At 37.4% G+C, this 18,011-nt stretch overlaps 2 protein-coding genes across 2 annotated transcripts; both read right to left on the minus strand.

Moving 5' to 3' along the window:
* Positions 1-188: 188 nt before the first annotated feature.
* LOC149017075 (putative cytosolic oligopeptidase A) lies at positions 189-13,435 on the minus strand. The gene is made up of 17 exons (XM_089151381.1): positions 12,966-13,435; positions 12,690-12,857; positions 12,350-12,473; positions 11,860-11,936; positions 10,992-11,135; positions 10,661-10,891; positions 10,496-10,586; positions 9,911-10,032; positions 8,020-8,127; positions 7,677-7,922; positions 7,121-7,266; positions 4,518-4,635; positions 4,172-4,331; positions 4,054-4,085; positions 2,335-2,400; positions 794-865; positions 189-642 (listed from the first exon to the last, which is right to left on the minus strand). The coding sequence occupies exons 1-17, from the start codon at positions 13,425-13,427 to the stop codon at positions 556-558; spliced, it is 2,454 nt and encodes an 817-aa protein (XP_089007507.1). The 5' UTR covers positions 13,428-13,435; the 3' UTR covers positions 189-555.
* A 1,050-nt stretch (positions 13,436-14,485) lies between these two features.
* On the minus strand, positions 14,486-17,724 carry LOC149017076 (putative pentatricopeptide repeat-containing protein At5g52630). The gene is made up of 2 exons (XM_089151382.1): positions 17,410-17,724; positions 14,486-17,084 (listed from the first exon to the last, which is right to left on the minus strand). The coding sequence occupies exons 1-2, from the start codon at positions 17,500-17,502 to the stop codon at positions 14,898-14,900; spliced, it is 2,280 nt and encodes a 759-aa protein (XP_089007508.1). The 5' UTR covers positions 17,503-17,724; the 3' UTR covers positions 14,486-14,897.
* Between the last annotated feature and the right edge of the window lie 287 nt (positions 17,725-18,011).

Consider the following 18,011-nt stretch of genomic DNA (forward strand, 5'->3'; position numbering starts at 1 on the left):
AAATTTAAATAATAATAATAATAATAATAAAATAAAATACAAAAAACACTACTAAGAGAAACGCTTTCCCAGTAATCTTGTTGGTTTATCCTCCCACGAAATCAAGATTTGACCGCACGCTAACCAATCCATAGTTAAGAACATATTTATGCATTAACGTGTTTTTGGCATGGCTTCAAAAGATAAGATTAAGAACTGAATACAGTACACTTTTTTTTGTAATGAAGTAAAGAAAACAAATCTTTAATCAAAAGCCATAATGAAAAGGCATGATTAAGAAAGAAAAAATTAAGTAGAAAATCCCCAATATTGGCCGGCACGGCAAAAGACCAACACATCATCAAGAGAGTCGAGTCAAATCTTCTTGTAACCTATACGAGCTTCACTGAGACTTGATCGAGGTGTGCCTAAGCTGACCCAGCTCTTCAATTTCAAGAGAACAGAGAAAATCTAAATCCGAGGATGGCTATGACATAGCTTACTTTGGGGAAAACCAAGAACATCCCAACAACATGGGGATGTCTCCCAGCAAATGTGTATTATTAACACAAGTATTCAAGCTGAGGCTGTCGCTGCTAGCAGACCATTGTGCCGAAGAAGTGCTTCAGGAGAAGGTTCACGCCCTCGAAATTCCACAAAAACCTAGGGATACATAAAACCAGAAAAATTAAGGACAGAAAGCAAGAAGATGACTACACTAAGCTCAAGCCACGAACTCTACAGGGGGAATCATAGAGCTTTGTCTGGACGCACGAGAGAATTCAAAGAAAACATGCAGTTCATTTGGTCTAACCTCAAGTGGTGGTTTACCACCTCCAAGGGCAAGAATGGTTTCTCGGAACTTATGACCAGTTTCCTTGACAGCCTGAAGCAGCAACAAACAAATATTTCAAGCAATTTCAATAGTGATCATTGCGATTTCAGGTAGCCATACATTGATCAACTCTACAAGTCGATCAATTACACTATTTCATTCAAAGATTAACGATACATAGAAAACAGTACTTTCTCACATACAAATTGAATGCATGATGAAATAATGATGAATTTATCCAAAAAAATGATGACGAGCTCATCAATACACCCAATAAAGCTGCATGGAGGGAAGATGGTGCTGCCACGTTTGATGGAAGGAGATCAGATTCTAAGGGCTAGATTCAAAGTAATCAGGATTTGAAGTTAGGGGAAGAAAGGTGGATAAACCTGCTCAGTTGCAAGTTTAATGCTATAAAACTGAAAATAAAAAGGAAAACAGAAGAGGGAAAGAAGAAGAAGCTACTATATATGATTTGTTGCCTGCCTCAGAAACTCCTCTGTGGAGTATTTGCTTAGCCAACAAAGGAGACTTGCTTCACAGCCTCAAAGCTCCCAGAGCTGAGGTTTTATGGACTCCAACTAAAGTTTTGTTGGACTCCCAGAGAAGAAACCATAGGGCCCTCAACGCAGTTCAATTTTTTCAAATCCAAAACTAAGACTTTTTCTCTCATGATGGGGTGAACAGGAAAAGAGCCATACGATAAGAGTCCAAAAAGGACTGTAAAATAAAAAGAAAGAGATTTGTGTGGGCTGGAGACCCAAACAAACTATAAAACGAATCCTACCTATCGCCAACACTACCGGCTAGCTAAAAGAACTTGGAAGAGACTTCAGATGAATAGACCCTCCTACCAAACCTTGATTACAGTCTCATTTCACAAGCAATGGCACATGACTTAGGTAACCCAACCTAGGGCTTATTTTAAGGAAAATAAACCCAAATACGGGCTGTGCTCTGACAAGCTTAAGTTCTCTCATTGCATCAGAATCCAGAACCCAACCTAGGGCTTATTTTCCTTTTCTTTTCCAGAAACAGAGCGGACAAGCTTAAGTTCTCTCATTGCATCAGAATCCATGAGACCTTGACTTTCAACAGACACAATCTTGCTGCACCAGAGGCAGATAATTTCTATTTTTGTTTGGGTAGAGAGGCAGATGATTTCAATAAGCAGGGATATAGGATTCTTTATTGTTCAGTGATCCAAGAGTTTCCACTCCTAGATGATGCTCCTTCCGTCTCTTTCAAAACGAACCTAGGCTTCCTTTTTCTTTTCCCCTTTTTTGCATTGTCTGTTAGGGTGGAGGGGTTTCGTGGGTCTTTTTCCTTCTTTTTATTTTTTAAGGTTTGCTATTTATTCATATATATATATATATATATATATATATATATTTTTTTGGGGGGGGGGGGGGGGAGGGAATTCATCAAGTTGAATGAGAAACCATCAGTGTTAACCAAAAAACCAAATGATAAGCCTTCAGAATGAGACACTATTCCTCAAATCAGAGTTGCAGCCATACCTTCTTGTTATCCAATCCGGCCTCCTCAAATGCTGAGAAAGCATCAGCTGATAGCACCTCTGCCCACTACAGTATTTAGAAAAGTTAGAAGATAAAAGAAAAGCCACAACTTAATCAGAACATAGTTTTCTTCTAGCAGGAAGGCAGGACTCCAGTCAGCTCCTCCATCAATGACAAAATAAATTAAAATATGATGCTGAATGCAAATTGGACAATAAATAGTGTTCCATTCTTTTTAGAGAGTTCAAAAGAATGTCGAGTATATTAGATCATGTGGGTCTAACCTGTCCAACTGGTCATCAGATATCTGATCACCCAAGCAAGACAGGATGCACAGTGTACAGCAAAGTAAACAGGGAGTAATATCAACTGGTAGAATTTTCACATTATGTTTCTCACTCAAACGAACATGATTCTGATATTTAAAGGCAAATTCCCTTCCACCATTTGCCAAAAATATCACCACTGAGATCAGGGAAACCACAGCAGGTCCAACAGATATCCACTGTAAAGAACCTAACACTATTGTGCAATGTAACAACAACAGCCTGCAAGGCCAGAGATAATGGCTACAATTGTTCAGGACCGACTGGATCACTAAATCTTCTATTGCCAGTATGTTATAAGTAAAACATAAGAAACTATCTTTTTAAGCGTTCTACCTGTGGGAGACAAATGCAACCACGAAGGGAAAAAACCAAGTAAACGATCACACAACAAGAGGAATTTAATGTAACTCTGCACAAGTATTTACATCTGCTCAAAAAGAACAAGACATTTTTCATTAATCCTTGGGGGGGGGGGACTCTACACCCCCTCCCCAATGTGAACTCGCTAAAATACTAATCCCAACACAACTACAATTTTGTTGTTGTGAAGACCAATTTTCACCATGTGAAGTGTTTAGGGAGTTCATTTATGATAAGGATAAGGGAAAATTTCTCAAATCTACTGATTTTGAAAAATATTTACCCAAATGGATTGTATTTTTGAAAAGAATTATCAAATCCCCAATTTAGTATTTGTCCCGCCCAACCAATATTTTACTTTAAACTACCCAAATTACCCTTCTAATAAAATCTTGTATATATATATATATATATATATAGTTATTATTTATTTACCTTTTTAGAGAACATTTTTTCCTAACTTAATTCTTACAAGTTAGTTAATTTTTTTAATAATTTACACTTAAAAATTCGTTTTTAATAATTTCTCACAACTCCTCTCATTCATCTTGTAAAAAGCGAATTTTTCGGAGTAAATCAACTGTAAATTATAAAAAAAATTAAATGTGAAAATTTAAGCTATATATATAGGATGGGAAAAATTAGCACTATATATAGTTTTCATGTTGTACTAATTGATAGACACAATGCCATCCATGTCGGGAATATCAAGGGAATGTCCGATAGAGTATTGGGAATACCAAGGGAGTGTCTGATAGGGTGTCAAGAGAATATTGAGAGAACTTTTGCAACACCAATTCACCCCCTAGTGTCAAGCTCGGTAAGTTACAATATAATGGGTGAAAGGATTAAGAAAATGCACCTAGGAACTCAGAGCCAAAGTCAATAACAAAAAGATCTGTTTACTACATTCATTACAACAGTTACTGGTCAACAACATCATAGATATTGATAAGGATGAAACGCAGTTGAAGAACGTATAAACTTCAAAAAACACCGTAAAACCCATTAGAAGAGCAACAGAAGCTACCTTGTAACTGTAGTATCCAGCTGCATATCCACCTTAGGTGCACAGAATGAAGAGTAACGTAAATACAGATATGCAAAGAAAGAACTAAATATTAATAAAGAATTGCAAAATGACAAACCTGCAAAAATATGGCTGAAACTGCAAAGGAACCTATCCTCGGGCAGCACTGGTATCACTTGTGTCCTTTTACTCACTCTTTGATCAAAGTCATAGATGGATTCTAAACCACCAGGAACATAATTTGTATGCAGCTCCAAATCCAAAGTTGCAAATCGTATCTGAAAAATAAGTAGACCACATTCAATGGCATAATACGCTGTTTAGGTCATAGCTGATACAACATAAGATTAAATTTCGAAAAGCACACCACCACATGAAAATGCAAAAGTTGAACCAAAAATAGAATTGCCTATAAACGAATGACAAAAAAATCAGTATACATCATGCAAAATCCATATACCAACCTGACGAAGGCTAAGTGAACCTGCCCGGAAAGTCCTAGCTGCAAGGAGCTTCAAATATACTTCTTCTGGGAGAGTCTCTCCACTTTCATAGTGTTTGGCAATGCTCATCAAAGTATCCCTAGAAAAGGAACAAAAGAAAGTATCATTAATCATTGTGAAACACTTCAGATGTACTAAGTTATTATTAATAAAACAACAGAATATTAATAAAAAGAGATTTTTGCATGCACACCCCTGAGTAGGTGCGAATTTACTGACCCCCCCCCCCAATTGTGCCATAAACTACATTGAGGTTCAAAAACAATAACACCGTTCCTAGTTAGAGGTGAAACGACTATAATACCCTCAATTGAAAAAAGAAAGAAATTACCAGTCTACCCTTACTCATAAACCATCGAAATTACAATTATACTTCCATACCCTATTCTCAAAGAACCATTCAGGTGGGAACCCCTTCACCCTATTGGAAACTACCCACCACTGCCCCATTGCCAGAAACCACCCACCACAATGAAAGAAAAAGAACAAATCATCCCACCGGCATTCAATGTTGTCGCCGGTTTCACCAAAAAAGAATATCTTCATCTCTATCATTATATGGTGGTTTCCCCCCCCCCCCTCCTCTGTGGGGCTTCCGTTCCCTTTCCATTTTATAATTAGTTTGCTTCGAGGTTTGCTCGGGTACAACTCAAATGATGGGAAAATGCTATTTTTTCAGGTCAATACAGGGAGATGGATTTGAAGCCTGAAATTTCCACCAAAAAATGCACTTGAAGCCTGAAGCATGAATACCATTGAAGAAAATAAGAAAAAAGGGTTTCTTCAATCTGGACCTTCCAACAAAAAAAAAATCTGGATCTTTGAGGTTTATCGAAATGCACATCTGATTCTTCAAATTTTTAAAGTGACCACGTAACCCAAAAATGCAATCCCATGAGGGAGTTACCACCGCAACCCTTGATGGTAACCTTTTCAGTGGTAACTCCCAATAACGAAATGCAAATCTGGTCCCAAAGTTTTGGAATTGTGAGAGGAATTGTGACTGGAGAAATTCCCAGCCGCAGCACAATTTTAACAGAAAATTTTCACCGGAACCTGTTAAGGTTTCTCAATCAAATATTTGAAGGAACTGTGAATAGAGAGGGAGACGGTGCCACGGATGGGGATTTCTGGTGGTGGTGGGGAAGAAGGGGAAAGGTGAGGAAGTAGATGGGTGAATGGGCTAGGGTGTCCAACATAAGAGGAGCTGGTGGTGGGTGGTTTGCGGCAGTGGTAGGTGGTTTCTGGCGGCTCAACCTAATCAATGAAGGAGATAGATGAAGGGGATCTCTATGTGTAAGGTTTAATTTTTGAAAACAGGATTTAAGTTAAAGGGCACGTCATTTCACTAATGGCTTGGAACAGTCTTTTTGGTAGTGGACCCCAATGTAGTTTATGGCACAATGGGGGGGGGGGGGGTTAGTAATTCCATGACCAAGTCAGTGCTGTGCATGTTAAGTCTCTAATAAAAACTACTGATTGCAACAGAAAGTTATAGTGAATTGAAAAACTTAAAAAATAGCATACAAGCAACCATCAAAGGAACATGATTGAAATATAAGGTAGCACTTGAATGACTTCACATTAGAAGTTCTCAAAACTGTTGTCCAAGGTTTGGAGGCCCAAACCATTTGGACAATGTGAGAGATTTTTGATAAATAGAACTATAAGCTTCCACAAAAGTAGCAGAAAACACTAAGCAAACTGAAGAGCTGGAATTGAGATTATATTTAGGGACTTCCCATTAAACCTGTAAATGGATAGCCAAAATCCGCCTTCGAATTTGCATTCATATTCGTTTAAGGGTGTCCATATCCAGAAAATTTTTTACCGGAAAATATCCGTATCCGTCCACTAAGAAAGCAGGATTCGGATTCGGATAATTGCTTATCGGATCGGATAATATCCAAATAAAAATTTCTCTGGATAGAGTAAAGTATTCAACATTTTTTTCTCTGAAAAGGGATGATAATCAGATTCAGATACCGGTAATCGGATAATCAAAATTGGAAATTATCCGGTTAAAGTAAAGTATTAAACACTTTTCTCTAAAAAAAGGGCTAATAATCGAATTCGGAAACCGTTAATCAGTAATTGGAAATTGAAAATCGGAAATATAAAAAAATGACAATCACCAATCAATAATCGGATAGTTTATCGGATATCCAATGAAGTTTCAGATTCGAATTTGGATGCCTATTTCTACCGGATTCAGACAGCGGTTTTGCTATTCGGATTCAGATATTGGTGTATCCGAGTTTATCCAATTTGTTTACAGGTCAACTTCTCATTTAATGCTACATGTTTTGAATTTTAAACGTCGATAAAACTTTTTTTATAATTCAAATATCAGGTTTCGTATCATATACAATCTCACCAGTTACTGTGCCTGGAGATTATATGCAAAGATGAATGCTAAATCATGCTCTAAGATATAAAACAAAGACATTCACATGTATTATTTGTCTAGCATGAGGAGTCCAGAAAACTAATACAAAACAGATACACCCTCATATACTTCAAGGAAATTATAACCAAGGAGGTTTTTTCTAAGACAACATTACCTTTGATAACACCAATTTTCCATAAACTGAGAAGGCAATTCAACAGCATCCCATTCAATACCACGAATACCAGAAACGAGACCCTCATCTTGCTTGGTTAGCATATGTTGAAGTGCATGACCAAATTCATGGAAGACAGTCTCAACCTGAAATTGATGCACAAAAAATCACAATTGCATAAAATCTGCAGAAATAGTTTTCCATATTAAGGCATCATCAATATGGATAGGGTTATGTTCGATACAACTATTCAGTTTCTTAAGACATATAATCTGATCCTAGAAACCTCCAAAGTCAAGATTACAGAGGAACATATGTAATACTTAACACCCCCCCCCCAGGAAAAAAAAAAAAAGAAAAAAAGAAAGAAGAAGAAGAAAGAGAGAGGAAAAAGGAACATGTCAATCATGATAATTGAGCATCTGGCATTTAATTGAAATCTTTTTTTCCATAAGAAGACAATAGTTTTAACAACAAAATGATTTGAATAAAGCATCTTTTGCAAAAGATATCGGGGCCCTTAGGTTTCTATGAACAGTTAAAATACAAACCATACCTCACGGAAGGTCATGAGACTTGGCTTGTCTCCGACTGGAGGAGCTTGATTGCAAACCATGTGGGCAACAGGTAACCTAGCTGAGGTACCATCACGTGAAAGTGCATGACTTCGACCAACAACTTCATCCATCCATGCACCGCCACGTTTTTCCTCAGGTCGAGAGTATGGATCAAAATAGAAGTATGCAATTGGATTGCCTGAAGAATCTTTTACGCAATAAAATCTAACGTCCTTGTTCCACACCTAGAAATTTAAAACATTCATTCACAAAAGGTGAGTAAATTGATTGTACGACCCAAAAGAAACAATAAAATTATGAAACAGATGTGGAGAACATTACCGGAGCTAAGCCATCAGCTGGTTCTATGTCAATGTCAAACAACATCTTTGCAAGGCTGAAAAGGCCATCCATAACCTTTGGCAATGAGAAGAATGGACGTAATTCCTCCTGTAGAATTAAAAGTAGGTGCAACATGTCAAGGCCTCATTGTTGAAAACTTTAGGCATGTCCACATCTTTTGCCTAACTAGGAATTCATAACAATCAACTCAAAGCTATGGGACTTTTAAGTTGTGTACATCTTTTGCCTTATGTAGAAATCTAGCCTACTCTGGCAAGTTGGGAAGGAAGAGCTACCCAGAAGTAAGGATCCAAGTCAGCAAAGGAATACTTATTCACTGATATTACTTTTATTTTCCTTTACGTTGATATTGCTTCAAAAATTAAACAAGAACACATAAAACTTTCACATTTGAACAAAACCACAATTATATTAACACAGATGTAAACAGTAAAATAATCAGCACTAGAAACAAACCATGTCAACCTCTATCTCAAACCAAAACAAGATATAGTTGCCACCTCTCTAGAACAAGAATAAAAATCAAGGATTAGGATATGAATTTAACCAACTTTTTTTATTCAGAATATATATCCATCACCATGATGTTAGACATCTGAAAATAATTTTCAGGTGGAAATTCTGATGGTATCCCACACTTTCTTTTTTTTTTTTAAATGTTATATTTTTTTTGGAACTGGCAATTTCTTTTATATATATTGGGGGTGGGGAGCTATTCCATATAGCATTAGGGAGAGTCAAACCCTGACATTCACTAATTGAGACAACCTTTGGTTGGTCCATCTCACATTGGCAGAAAGATGATATTCCATTAGCATCAATGGTTGTTCCATTTGTTGCAAGGAAAATCTCAAAGGAACATCAAAGAATATCAATTCGACACAATGCACATAACCCACCGAATCTAAGATGAAGAGATACAAACAACACTAAAAGAATGGCAAGTTTGATTGAAAATCCAGTCAACTTTCAAACCAAGGATAAACTGACAGAGGAGTCAACCAGCCAGAACCGAAATGTGGTCAAAACCTAGTATTTTTTGGGGTAAAACTCAATTTTGCTGATGACACACACACACATATACAGAGGAAAATTTGCATGTGTTGGTTTGTATTCAGATATGGATGATCTTGGTGTATCTGCATACAAATATAAATTATCAAAATGCATTGCTATTAATATATCGATTTATCAACTAGTCCTTGTAATTTGAAATTATTCGAAGACATTTAGAGTTTGTTATATATTTTTTTTGGGGTAAAGAAAGGATTGAGTTATTTTCAACTAAAAAAAAAAAAGCCTAAAAGTGGGGATTGCAAATTTAAATCAGAAGTTAAAAAAAAATCAAATCATATCTTAAACAATTACAGCATCCAGAAAACAGTTAGACTTTAGGTTCTTTTTGGGGTGGAGGACTGGAGGGTGTAAAAATAAAGACTGAATGTCACTGATTACGAGGCTTAAAAAAGAAGACTATAAAATAATCCATTTTTTATAGAAATCTAAATGAATTGTGATTGGTTAGTACTCACATGTAATTCAAAAATAATTAAAATTCGTTCTATGCTCCCTCCGCAACCTTCCAAGTAGCTACTAAAAATTATTAGGGAAAACATTCCCCACAACACAGCACAGCCTTTGCCTAGACATAGAAATGCACAAACTGATAGCGCCAATCCCTTGAAATGCAAGAATCCCTCTCCTATTGCCCCCAACCCCCCCCCCCCCCCCCAAACCCGGAATATTAGTGCATGGGCGCACACCCTGGCGACAATATTATTATCATCATCACCAAAGTGAAGCTAATTTGAACTTTACACAGAAACTGCAGCACCAATAAAATAGAACCAAATGTGGAAGAAAGGAGAACCTCATTTATGTCATATTTTGATTCACGGAGTCTCTCGCTCCAAAAGGCAATGTCCCAGTGGTTCAAATCTTTAGCTTCTGTGGCACCTTGCTCTTCAGCGAAATTCTTAAGGTCCTCCATGTCTACAGATCAAAAGAACCATCAAGTCATTAAAAACCTTTTCCAAACAAATGAATACCCCATAAAAAATTCAAATTGTTTACATTTTTTTGGGTAAGAGTTTCAAATTGTTCACATTAAGTAAAAATTGAACATACAAAAACAAAGATCGCAAATTTTTTGAAACAAATGGAAAGCTAAAGCACTGATACAGAAGGAAATGACCACAGATGTATTAAATTTGAACAATTTTGAGTCCATACTCATCGAGAATTCATATACAAGAAGTTCATATTCAGGCAACCATGCTGATTTAAAATACTCCAAAACAGTTTATACTACCAGCATAATTTCCAGATGAATGCACGAATATTGATGCTTATAACCAGAACCCTAAATTAAAAAAGAAGACATAATTTACAACCTAGTAAAGATTAGAAGCTTATTCCCGTTAAGGCATGAAGTAAAATATATGCAACCACACACCTTGAACTGCAGCATCCCAAGATGCACTTCGGAGCTTTTCTAGGAGCTCTGCTGCTTTATCAACAGTGGCCATTTTCATTGCCATGCTTACCTATATAAAAGAAAACTATCTCCTTTGATAAGTTTGTGAAGAAGGATAATTGCAAAATTTTCAACAAAGCATACCTCAGCGTAATTATTGTAGCCTAGAAGCTTGGCCTTCTCCAACCTAAGCTTGAGGATTTGGTCAATAATGGGTGTGTTATCAAGACCTCCACTGGAGGCACGAGATACGTAAGCACGATAGACTTCCTCCCGCAAGGATCGATTCCGAACATGTTGCATAACAGGGAGAAAGCTTGGAGCATCCAAAGTGATTACCCAGGGCCCATTCTCCGCAGTAGCATTTTCATGACCCTGATTTGATATAACACAAGTATGACGTAGAATCAAAACTTAATCCAATAGGCTGAGTAGATACCAAATATTTCAAATGCAACAGCAGTATATCAAATACCTTGGATACCGCTGTTTGTGCAGCCAAGCCAAGTGCAGAAGCAGGTAATCCATCAATGTCCTTCTTGTCTGTAATTAGTTTTTGAAAACTTTTTGTGGCATCCAAAACATTCTCGCTGAACTTTTGTGACAGTTTCTCCAACTCCTACGGATAAAGTCCAAGCGAAGAGCATCAGTCTTATCTTTGTAACAAACAAAACTGACTCAGAGTCATTTGTCTACTAAAAGTCAAATATGAATCACATTCAAACTCAAAATAGAAGCAAAACAGTAAATAAGACTAGTAAACCCTTTATTTGTTTTTTATTAGAACAGAAGAAAGAGAGAGAGAGAGAGAGAGAGAGAGAGAGAGAGATAAACCATAAACTTAGCAGCGAACATGATGACATGTTTTTTCATTCTAAGAAAGCCAAGTTAATGACCCAACCAAAACCAAACCAAGGAAAAAGAAAATGAAAACCCATCTTGCCCTGCTCCCAAGAAGAAAGCGAAGGTGATGACAAAAAAAAAAAAAAAAAAGAAGAAGAAGCACTCTAACATCAAGGGAAGGATGAGAGAAATACAAAATTAGAAGCACATAAAGATCCGGATTCAGAAAACCCATCTTGCCCTGCTTGCAAGAAGAAAGCCAAGGTGATAGACATTTTTTGTATTCTTAAAAAGCACTCTAACATCAAGGGAATGACAGGAGAAATACAAAAATAGAAGCATATAAAGATCCAGATTCAACAATGAACTAGTTGCCAAACCTGAGCCTAAAAATGTGGATCACAATTCATAAGAAACCAGCTTGTAATTAAGAGTGAACCAGGAAGCAAAAGCATGCATAGCTAGTAATTCATTAAGCAGTAGCATGCTCTCAACCACACCTGTTGAATGCTGTTAAAATAGTCTCTTTTATCATCTTCAAGAGAAACACCACTAAGAACTGCCTCCTTTATCTGGGCTGCGTGCATAGAAGATCATGTTACAAAGCACATCCATTTCAAATTGTAAATCTCAAGACTTAAAAGTCCCAAATAACAATGCTGCTAGTTGTAACAAGGAATCAGTAAAATAGATACTTCAATATGCCAATCTTTATCCAATTATAGTCTGTATATTAAAGTTATTTGATTTCAATTTTGAAAACTCGGAAACATCTAAACAAAATTAGCTATAAGTACAAATCAGTTTTGAATTTTCGGCTGTACATTTACAACCCTGCACCGGTAACCAAAAAAGAACGAGACATAACACTTGATGATAATAATAGTAGCAGTAGCAGTAGCAGTGGCAGTAGTAATAATAATAATAATAGAACCAAAAAAAAAAAAAAGGACAAAGAAAATATAAGGAAACATTATAGTGGATACTTACATTCTACAATACGCTTATGGGCATCACCCACTTTTTGCCAATCAGAAGACTGTTTTATAGCCTTGAAAGCTTCATATAAGGGTTTACTTTGTCCCAATTTAAGTTCGAACTTAACTTTCTCTGGCTGCAAAACAGAAGTTAAATCATGTTAAGAACATAGAGTATCCCGAAGCCGTAAACTCCTTCAATACCATAATTTTTTTATTTTACTTTTTTTGTGTCTGTGTGGAGAGATTAACGGTAGGCATCATACAAGAATACCTAGTCAAGATTTCCCCTTGACCCTGATCTTCCAGAAATCTAGTGTACAATAGTAAAGAAATGCAGAACAAAGTTTCACCTGAACTTCCTCGATAGCAGAACGGAGTTCGGGAGAATCCTTAACACTTTTGAGATGATTCACCGCTCCCCAAACCACTTGAAGTCGATCAATTATCTTCTCCAAGGGTTCGACCAACTTCGGCCAAGTCGGCTCCACTGTCTTCTCTAGCTCAACCAAATCATTTTCCTGCAAGCAACAATAATAAACCACAGAATCAACCGAAGAAAACCAGGCAGGATGAAGGGATTGGGAGAGAGAAAATCAAAAGAAATCGGAAGGGGAAAAAAAACTAACGAGCTTCTTAAGCAACGCTGTAACCCCGGGATGAACATGCTTGGCTTCAACAACATCGAAAGGTGGAAAAACAAAATCCTGTAGAAGAGGATTTCCTTCGAGCGTCACCTCGGACACCATCGATGTCGCTGTTGCTTCGGAAGTCATGAACGGAGCAGAGGAGGAGGAGGAGGAGCAGAAAGTGGAGGAGAGAGGGGTGGATCGATGGAATTTTCGAGAGCAGAAAGTGAAAGAAGATGACCAGAGAGGGCAAGGATATGATTTAAAGAGATTCTTGGAAGGTTGGAGAGGACATGTATGGCGAAAAAGAAGAGGTTTGATGGAGCGGGTGACGGAAATGCATGTTGCGGCCGTAAACATGTTGACTATTACTAGTAGAAGTAGTAGTAGTGTAAGAGCAGGAACCCCGATTTCTGCTCTGCTTGGTTCTTGCCAAGTGCATCCCCGAACCGTAAGGCCCATCTTCAACGCAGAATGTTAAGATACGATTTGGACTCAACTGTCTATGACTCTCAAGTCTACGAGTTTCTATATTAAAAAATAAAAATAAAAACATAAGAATAAAATTTAATCCCACCCCTTCAGTTATTCAATTTTTTTAGTCAAAGTAAGTCAGTTTTTATTGTTCTCAATCTCACCCCTTCAAATTCGACCACTATCCCTCAACCATGGCTGTCAAACTGATTGACTTGAAGTTGAGGGATTAAAGTTACTCAAAAGAAAAGGTTGGGAGATTTCTATCGAAGACCCAAAAAAAAAAAATTTAAATAAAAAATCCACAATCCTCAAAATTCAACAACCACATTTGGGTATTACTGAATTTTTTTAGGATATTCAAAAAGTTTGTAAAAGATGTACATGATGCTACTTCTTCCATGGAGTTAGAGCGACGAATAAATATACCCACTTTCTTGACAAATTTTTATCATCTGAAAAGGAAATTCTTTTAGATCCTATGAGACAAAAAAAAAAGTTCGAGCATAAGATTTATTCATTCAATATTTATTATTATCTTTTGCAATATTTAACTTTGCTTTCATTAACACTTTTTTTCTTCTTTCTTTCTGGTAGGGCTTACATCAACACTTAAGCCACCTAAATTTTATTTATTAACTGGATGAAGTACATATATATTCACATTATATTAACAAATTAGATAACTCAATGATGGCACATGAGGTGGCACTCAAGATTTCCCAAAAAGAAGAGTCTATTAGTCTATCATTGTAGACCAGTGGTCGGTAGTTATGAGGCCCATTTGTCAAACTGGGCCTTGATGTGTGCCTGGCATAAATAGCAGGAGATCTAAAATTTACCATGGATACACTGCCTAGGAGCAGACCCTACACCATTAGTAGAGACGAGTAAAATTGAGTTTCTAGGTTCAAGATTGCATTCGGGTCGAGAACATTTTGTTTGGGTGAGAAGAAAAATTATTGAATGAACAGGTAAGTGCGTACAAAGCACCTATCCTGAGAACTAGTTCTTTTATCTCACAAATTAAGCTTAACGAAGTCAAAAATCTCAGTTTTCAGATGCTGTAATATGAGGATTGGTGGGTAGTAGAGCAGAGGAGAGGGAACAAGCTTTCTACAAAATGGGGTTCCAAATAATATAGAACTAAATGCGGACAGAAACTTTTGCTAGTTCCCTTCATGATTTTTCATTAACCTACTGATCGAATCTGATGATGGGAAATGCTGTTTTAAGAAACCCTTTTCGAGTCCCTGCTCTGTAATCTCTCACGATTCCACCTATTCCAGAAGTTCCAGCATTCACACCATGACGTATCAGTGCACTTTCAGAATGTAGTTTCAAATTCTCCATTTCACTAAGATGTATGAATTATTTGTTTAGATATTTGAATGGTGTTAGATTGATATTGAGATTCTCCACACAAACAAGAGAGAAGATTATCATTGAATATCTGAGTCAAAGAAGACCACCAAAATCCCCACATGAACAATGCCCGTCAGTGAATTTATGCAGCCGTCTGCTGTCACGAATGGTTATCGGCTTTCCAGTCAACACTGAGACAAACTTAACAAAACTATGGCAATCCTTACACATACATACACTTTTGATAACCCTTATCTGTGCACTATTAGGCATGTTCAATAACCAGAAAGCAATGGCCAGCCTTTCACTGTGGTGAATGGTAGAAGAGAATTTATCATCCTCATTTGAAATTTCTGAGCTTTGCCATGACACGTATCCCAGAGCCTTTGCTTTGTCAACCAAGTCTTCCAAAAGTGTGTGCATCTCTATATACTGGGAGTGTGATTTGTCATCAGGTTTGAAGGAAAAAACCTTGTCTTTGATGCTAATCCAACTCCAATCTTTTATTCTCCCAACCTTCTCGTCTCTCATCAGTTTTCTCACTCTTGATACATCGTCCCATCTCCCATCCGAGAGATACATGTTCAACAATAAGACGCAAGTTTCAGGATCCTTCGGCTTCAGTTCAAGTAACCGTTCAGCAGCATAAAATCCCAATTCCATTTTCCCATGGCTCCTACAACCAGCGATCAAGATTGACCAAATGAACTCATTAGGTTCAAAGTCCATTTTTTTAATAAATTCAAAAGCTTCATCCAACTGGCCCAATCTTAAAAACATATCGATCAAACATGCATAATGATCCATCACAGGCTTGATCTGGTACTCATTCTTCATCATATCAAAGTAACTCAGAGCCTCATCAACCAATCCAGCATGGCTACAAGCTGAAAGAACACCAACAAAGGTAATTTTGTTTGGTCTCACCCCTGCCAATCTCATATCCTCAAACAGCTGCAGAGCTTGGTTTGACCGACCATGCTGAGAAAAACCTGTGATCATTGAAGTCCACGATATTAATGTTCTATATGACATCTCCACAAAAGCTTTGCTTGCCTTTTCGATGTGGCCGCATTTATTATACATGTTAACAAGTGCACTTCCCACAATAATATCTGATAGAAACCCAGTCTTTATGGTCTGAGCATGGATTTGTTCCCCCTGCTCCAAGGCTGCCAGATTGCTACAGACTGCCAAGACACTAGAGAAAGTGAACAGGTCAGGTTTCATGTCTGATCTGTTCAGTTTGAGAAATATGTTAAGTGCTTCTATTCCACTCCGGTGAACTGATAGATCATCCTTGTCACCATCCATCATCTGGGCATGGCCCGCAATCATTGCATTCCATGTGATCAAACTGATGGTCTCCATTGTACTGAACAATTTTTGAGCCTCATCAATCCAACCGCATTTCAGATACAAATACATTAAAGAATTTTTAATGGGCAGATTTGATTCATACCCAAGTTTTAGAATGAGTGAATGAACCTGCTTTCCAACATCCATAGCCTGCATTATACAACACAAGCTCAATATACTAGTAAACGTGAATTCATTTGGTCTTGCATCCTCTGACAGCATCTCAGAAAAAACCAACAAACCTCTCATGGCTTCACCATTATCACCACATGCAGATATAACTGTTGTCCATGAGATGACATTATTGTCTTGGATTCTTCGAAATGCCTTAATCGTGGACTTTAAGTTGCCACATTTGGAGTAAAAGCTACAAAGTGAGTTCCCCGCACTGGTATCAGACTCGATACCATACTTGATTATGTATGCATGAATTTGCTTTCCCAATTCAATAGCTTGCAAGGATGCACAAGCACTCAAAACAGCCCCTAAGGTGTAGTTTGTAGGATAGGCCCCACACTCCAAAAGTTCTTGGAGGACTTTGATGGCAAGTTCTGGCTGTGAGTTGTGAATATAACCTGTAATCAGAGCCGTCCATGAAACAACATTCCGTTGAGCCAACTGGTCAAACACTTTCCGGGCATCTTCCACAACCCCACATTTTGCATACACATTGACAAGGAACGTCATGAGAAACAGATCCTCATGTGCTCCGGTCTTTATTATGTTTGTGTGGATGAGCTGAGCTTTTGAGACTGAATTGTTGGAAATGCATTCTTGCAAGAGAGGAACATAGAAGGATGATTCGATCTGGGTATCTTCCTTAAGCACTGAGAAAGCTTCTTGGAAGTCCAAACATCTCGGTTCCAATTTTGTATCCAATTGGGTGCTTGCACAACTTTTCTGGTAGGAGATACTCGGACCCTGAAATTAAAAATGCAAACTAAAATCAGAGAAAATAGACCTGGGCAAGGACCTAATTCAAGGAATAAAGTTCTAGTCCAACATGCCAAAAAATGTTTACTTCAACTTATAGTCTACTCTTTTTTTTTTTTTTTTAAAGATAAATAACTTATAGTCTACACACAAGTGAACGCAAACTTCAACTAGATTCCGTGGAGTTACAAAGATGCAAGTCTGAAACATTAAGCAAAAGCTGCAATTGGAAACGGCAGATGCATTAAAGAAGAATAGCTCTCTAACTTCACATTTTCCAAGGATGAAAGCAAATTCAAAGCAAACGGATTACCTTTTCGGCGGCAACTGAAATTGGAGGGTTTTTCCTGAACTCAGAATCCAGTTTAAGAGTGCCACTTACTGCGACAGAAGGTAGAGACGCCATAGGAAGGAAGAAGAGAAGAAGAAGAAACTACATCATCCTTCTTCAAACCCCTTTGCTGTTATGTCATTATCTTTATTGAATTTTATGATCAATCTACGATCTGTTATCTTCTCTTATCATTCGGGGACTGAGAGGGAAGTTATCTTGATTCTTGATATCTTCATCTTCCAGACAAGCTACTCAGTTTTCTGGAGAAGAATTTTACAGCAGATTTAACAGCAATTGGTCACCACACAAATGTGCGTCCCAACGGAGCTTGGGTCATTACGTCTGTTGTCTGGTGTCAATTGGGCCCCACCTTCCGTCGGCTTTGCTTCGATGGATTACATTGGCGGGTAAGAGTGCCAGAAAATCGGTTAGAATTAATAACCATGCACTCCAAATAAAATTGGGAAGAACGAATATTAAGAATGCTTTGGAAAATGGGGAAAAAAATAATATTAGAGTTTGTTACCAAATATATTTAAAATTTAAATCTGAAAAGACTAAAGTGTCCCTTATGTTATTTA

The sequence above is a fragment of the Hakea prostrata genome, chromosome 4, assembly GCF_041222555.1.
Source record: "Hakea prostrata isolate BN-2017 chromosome 4, UWA_Hpros_2, whole genome shotgun sequence".
NCBI lineage: Eukaryota > Viridiplantae > Streptophyta > Magnoliopsida > Proteales > Proteaceae > Hakea > Hakea prostrata.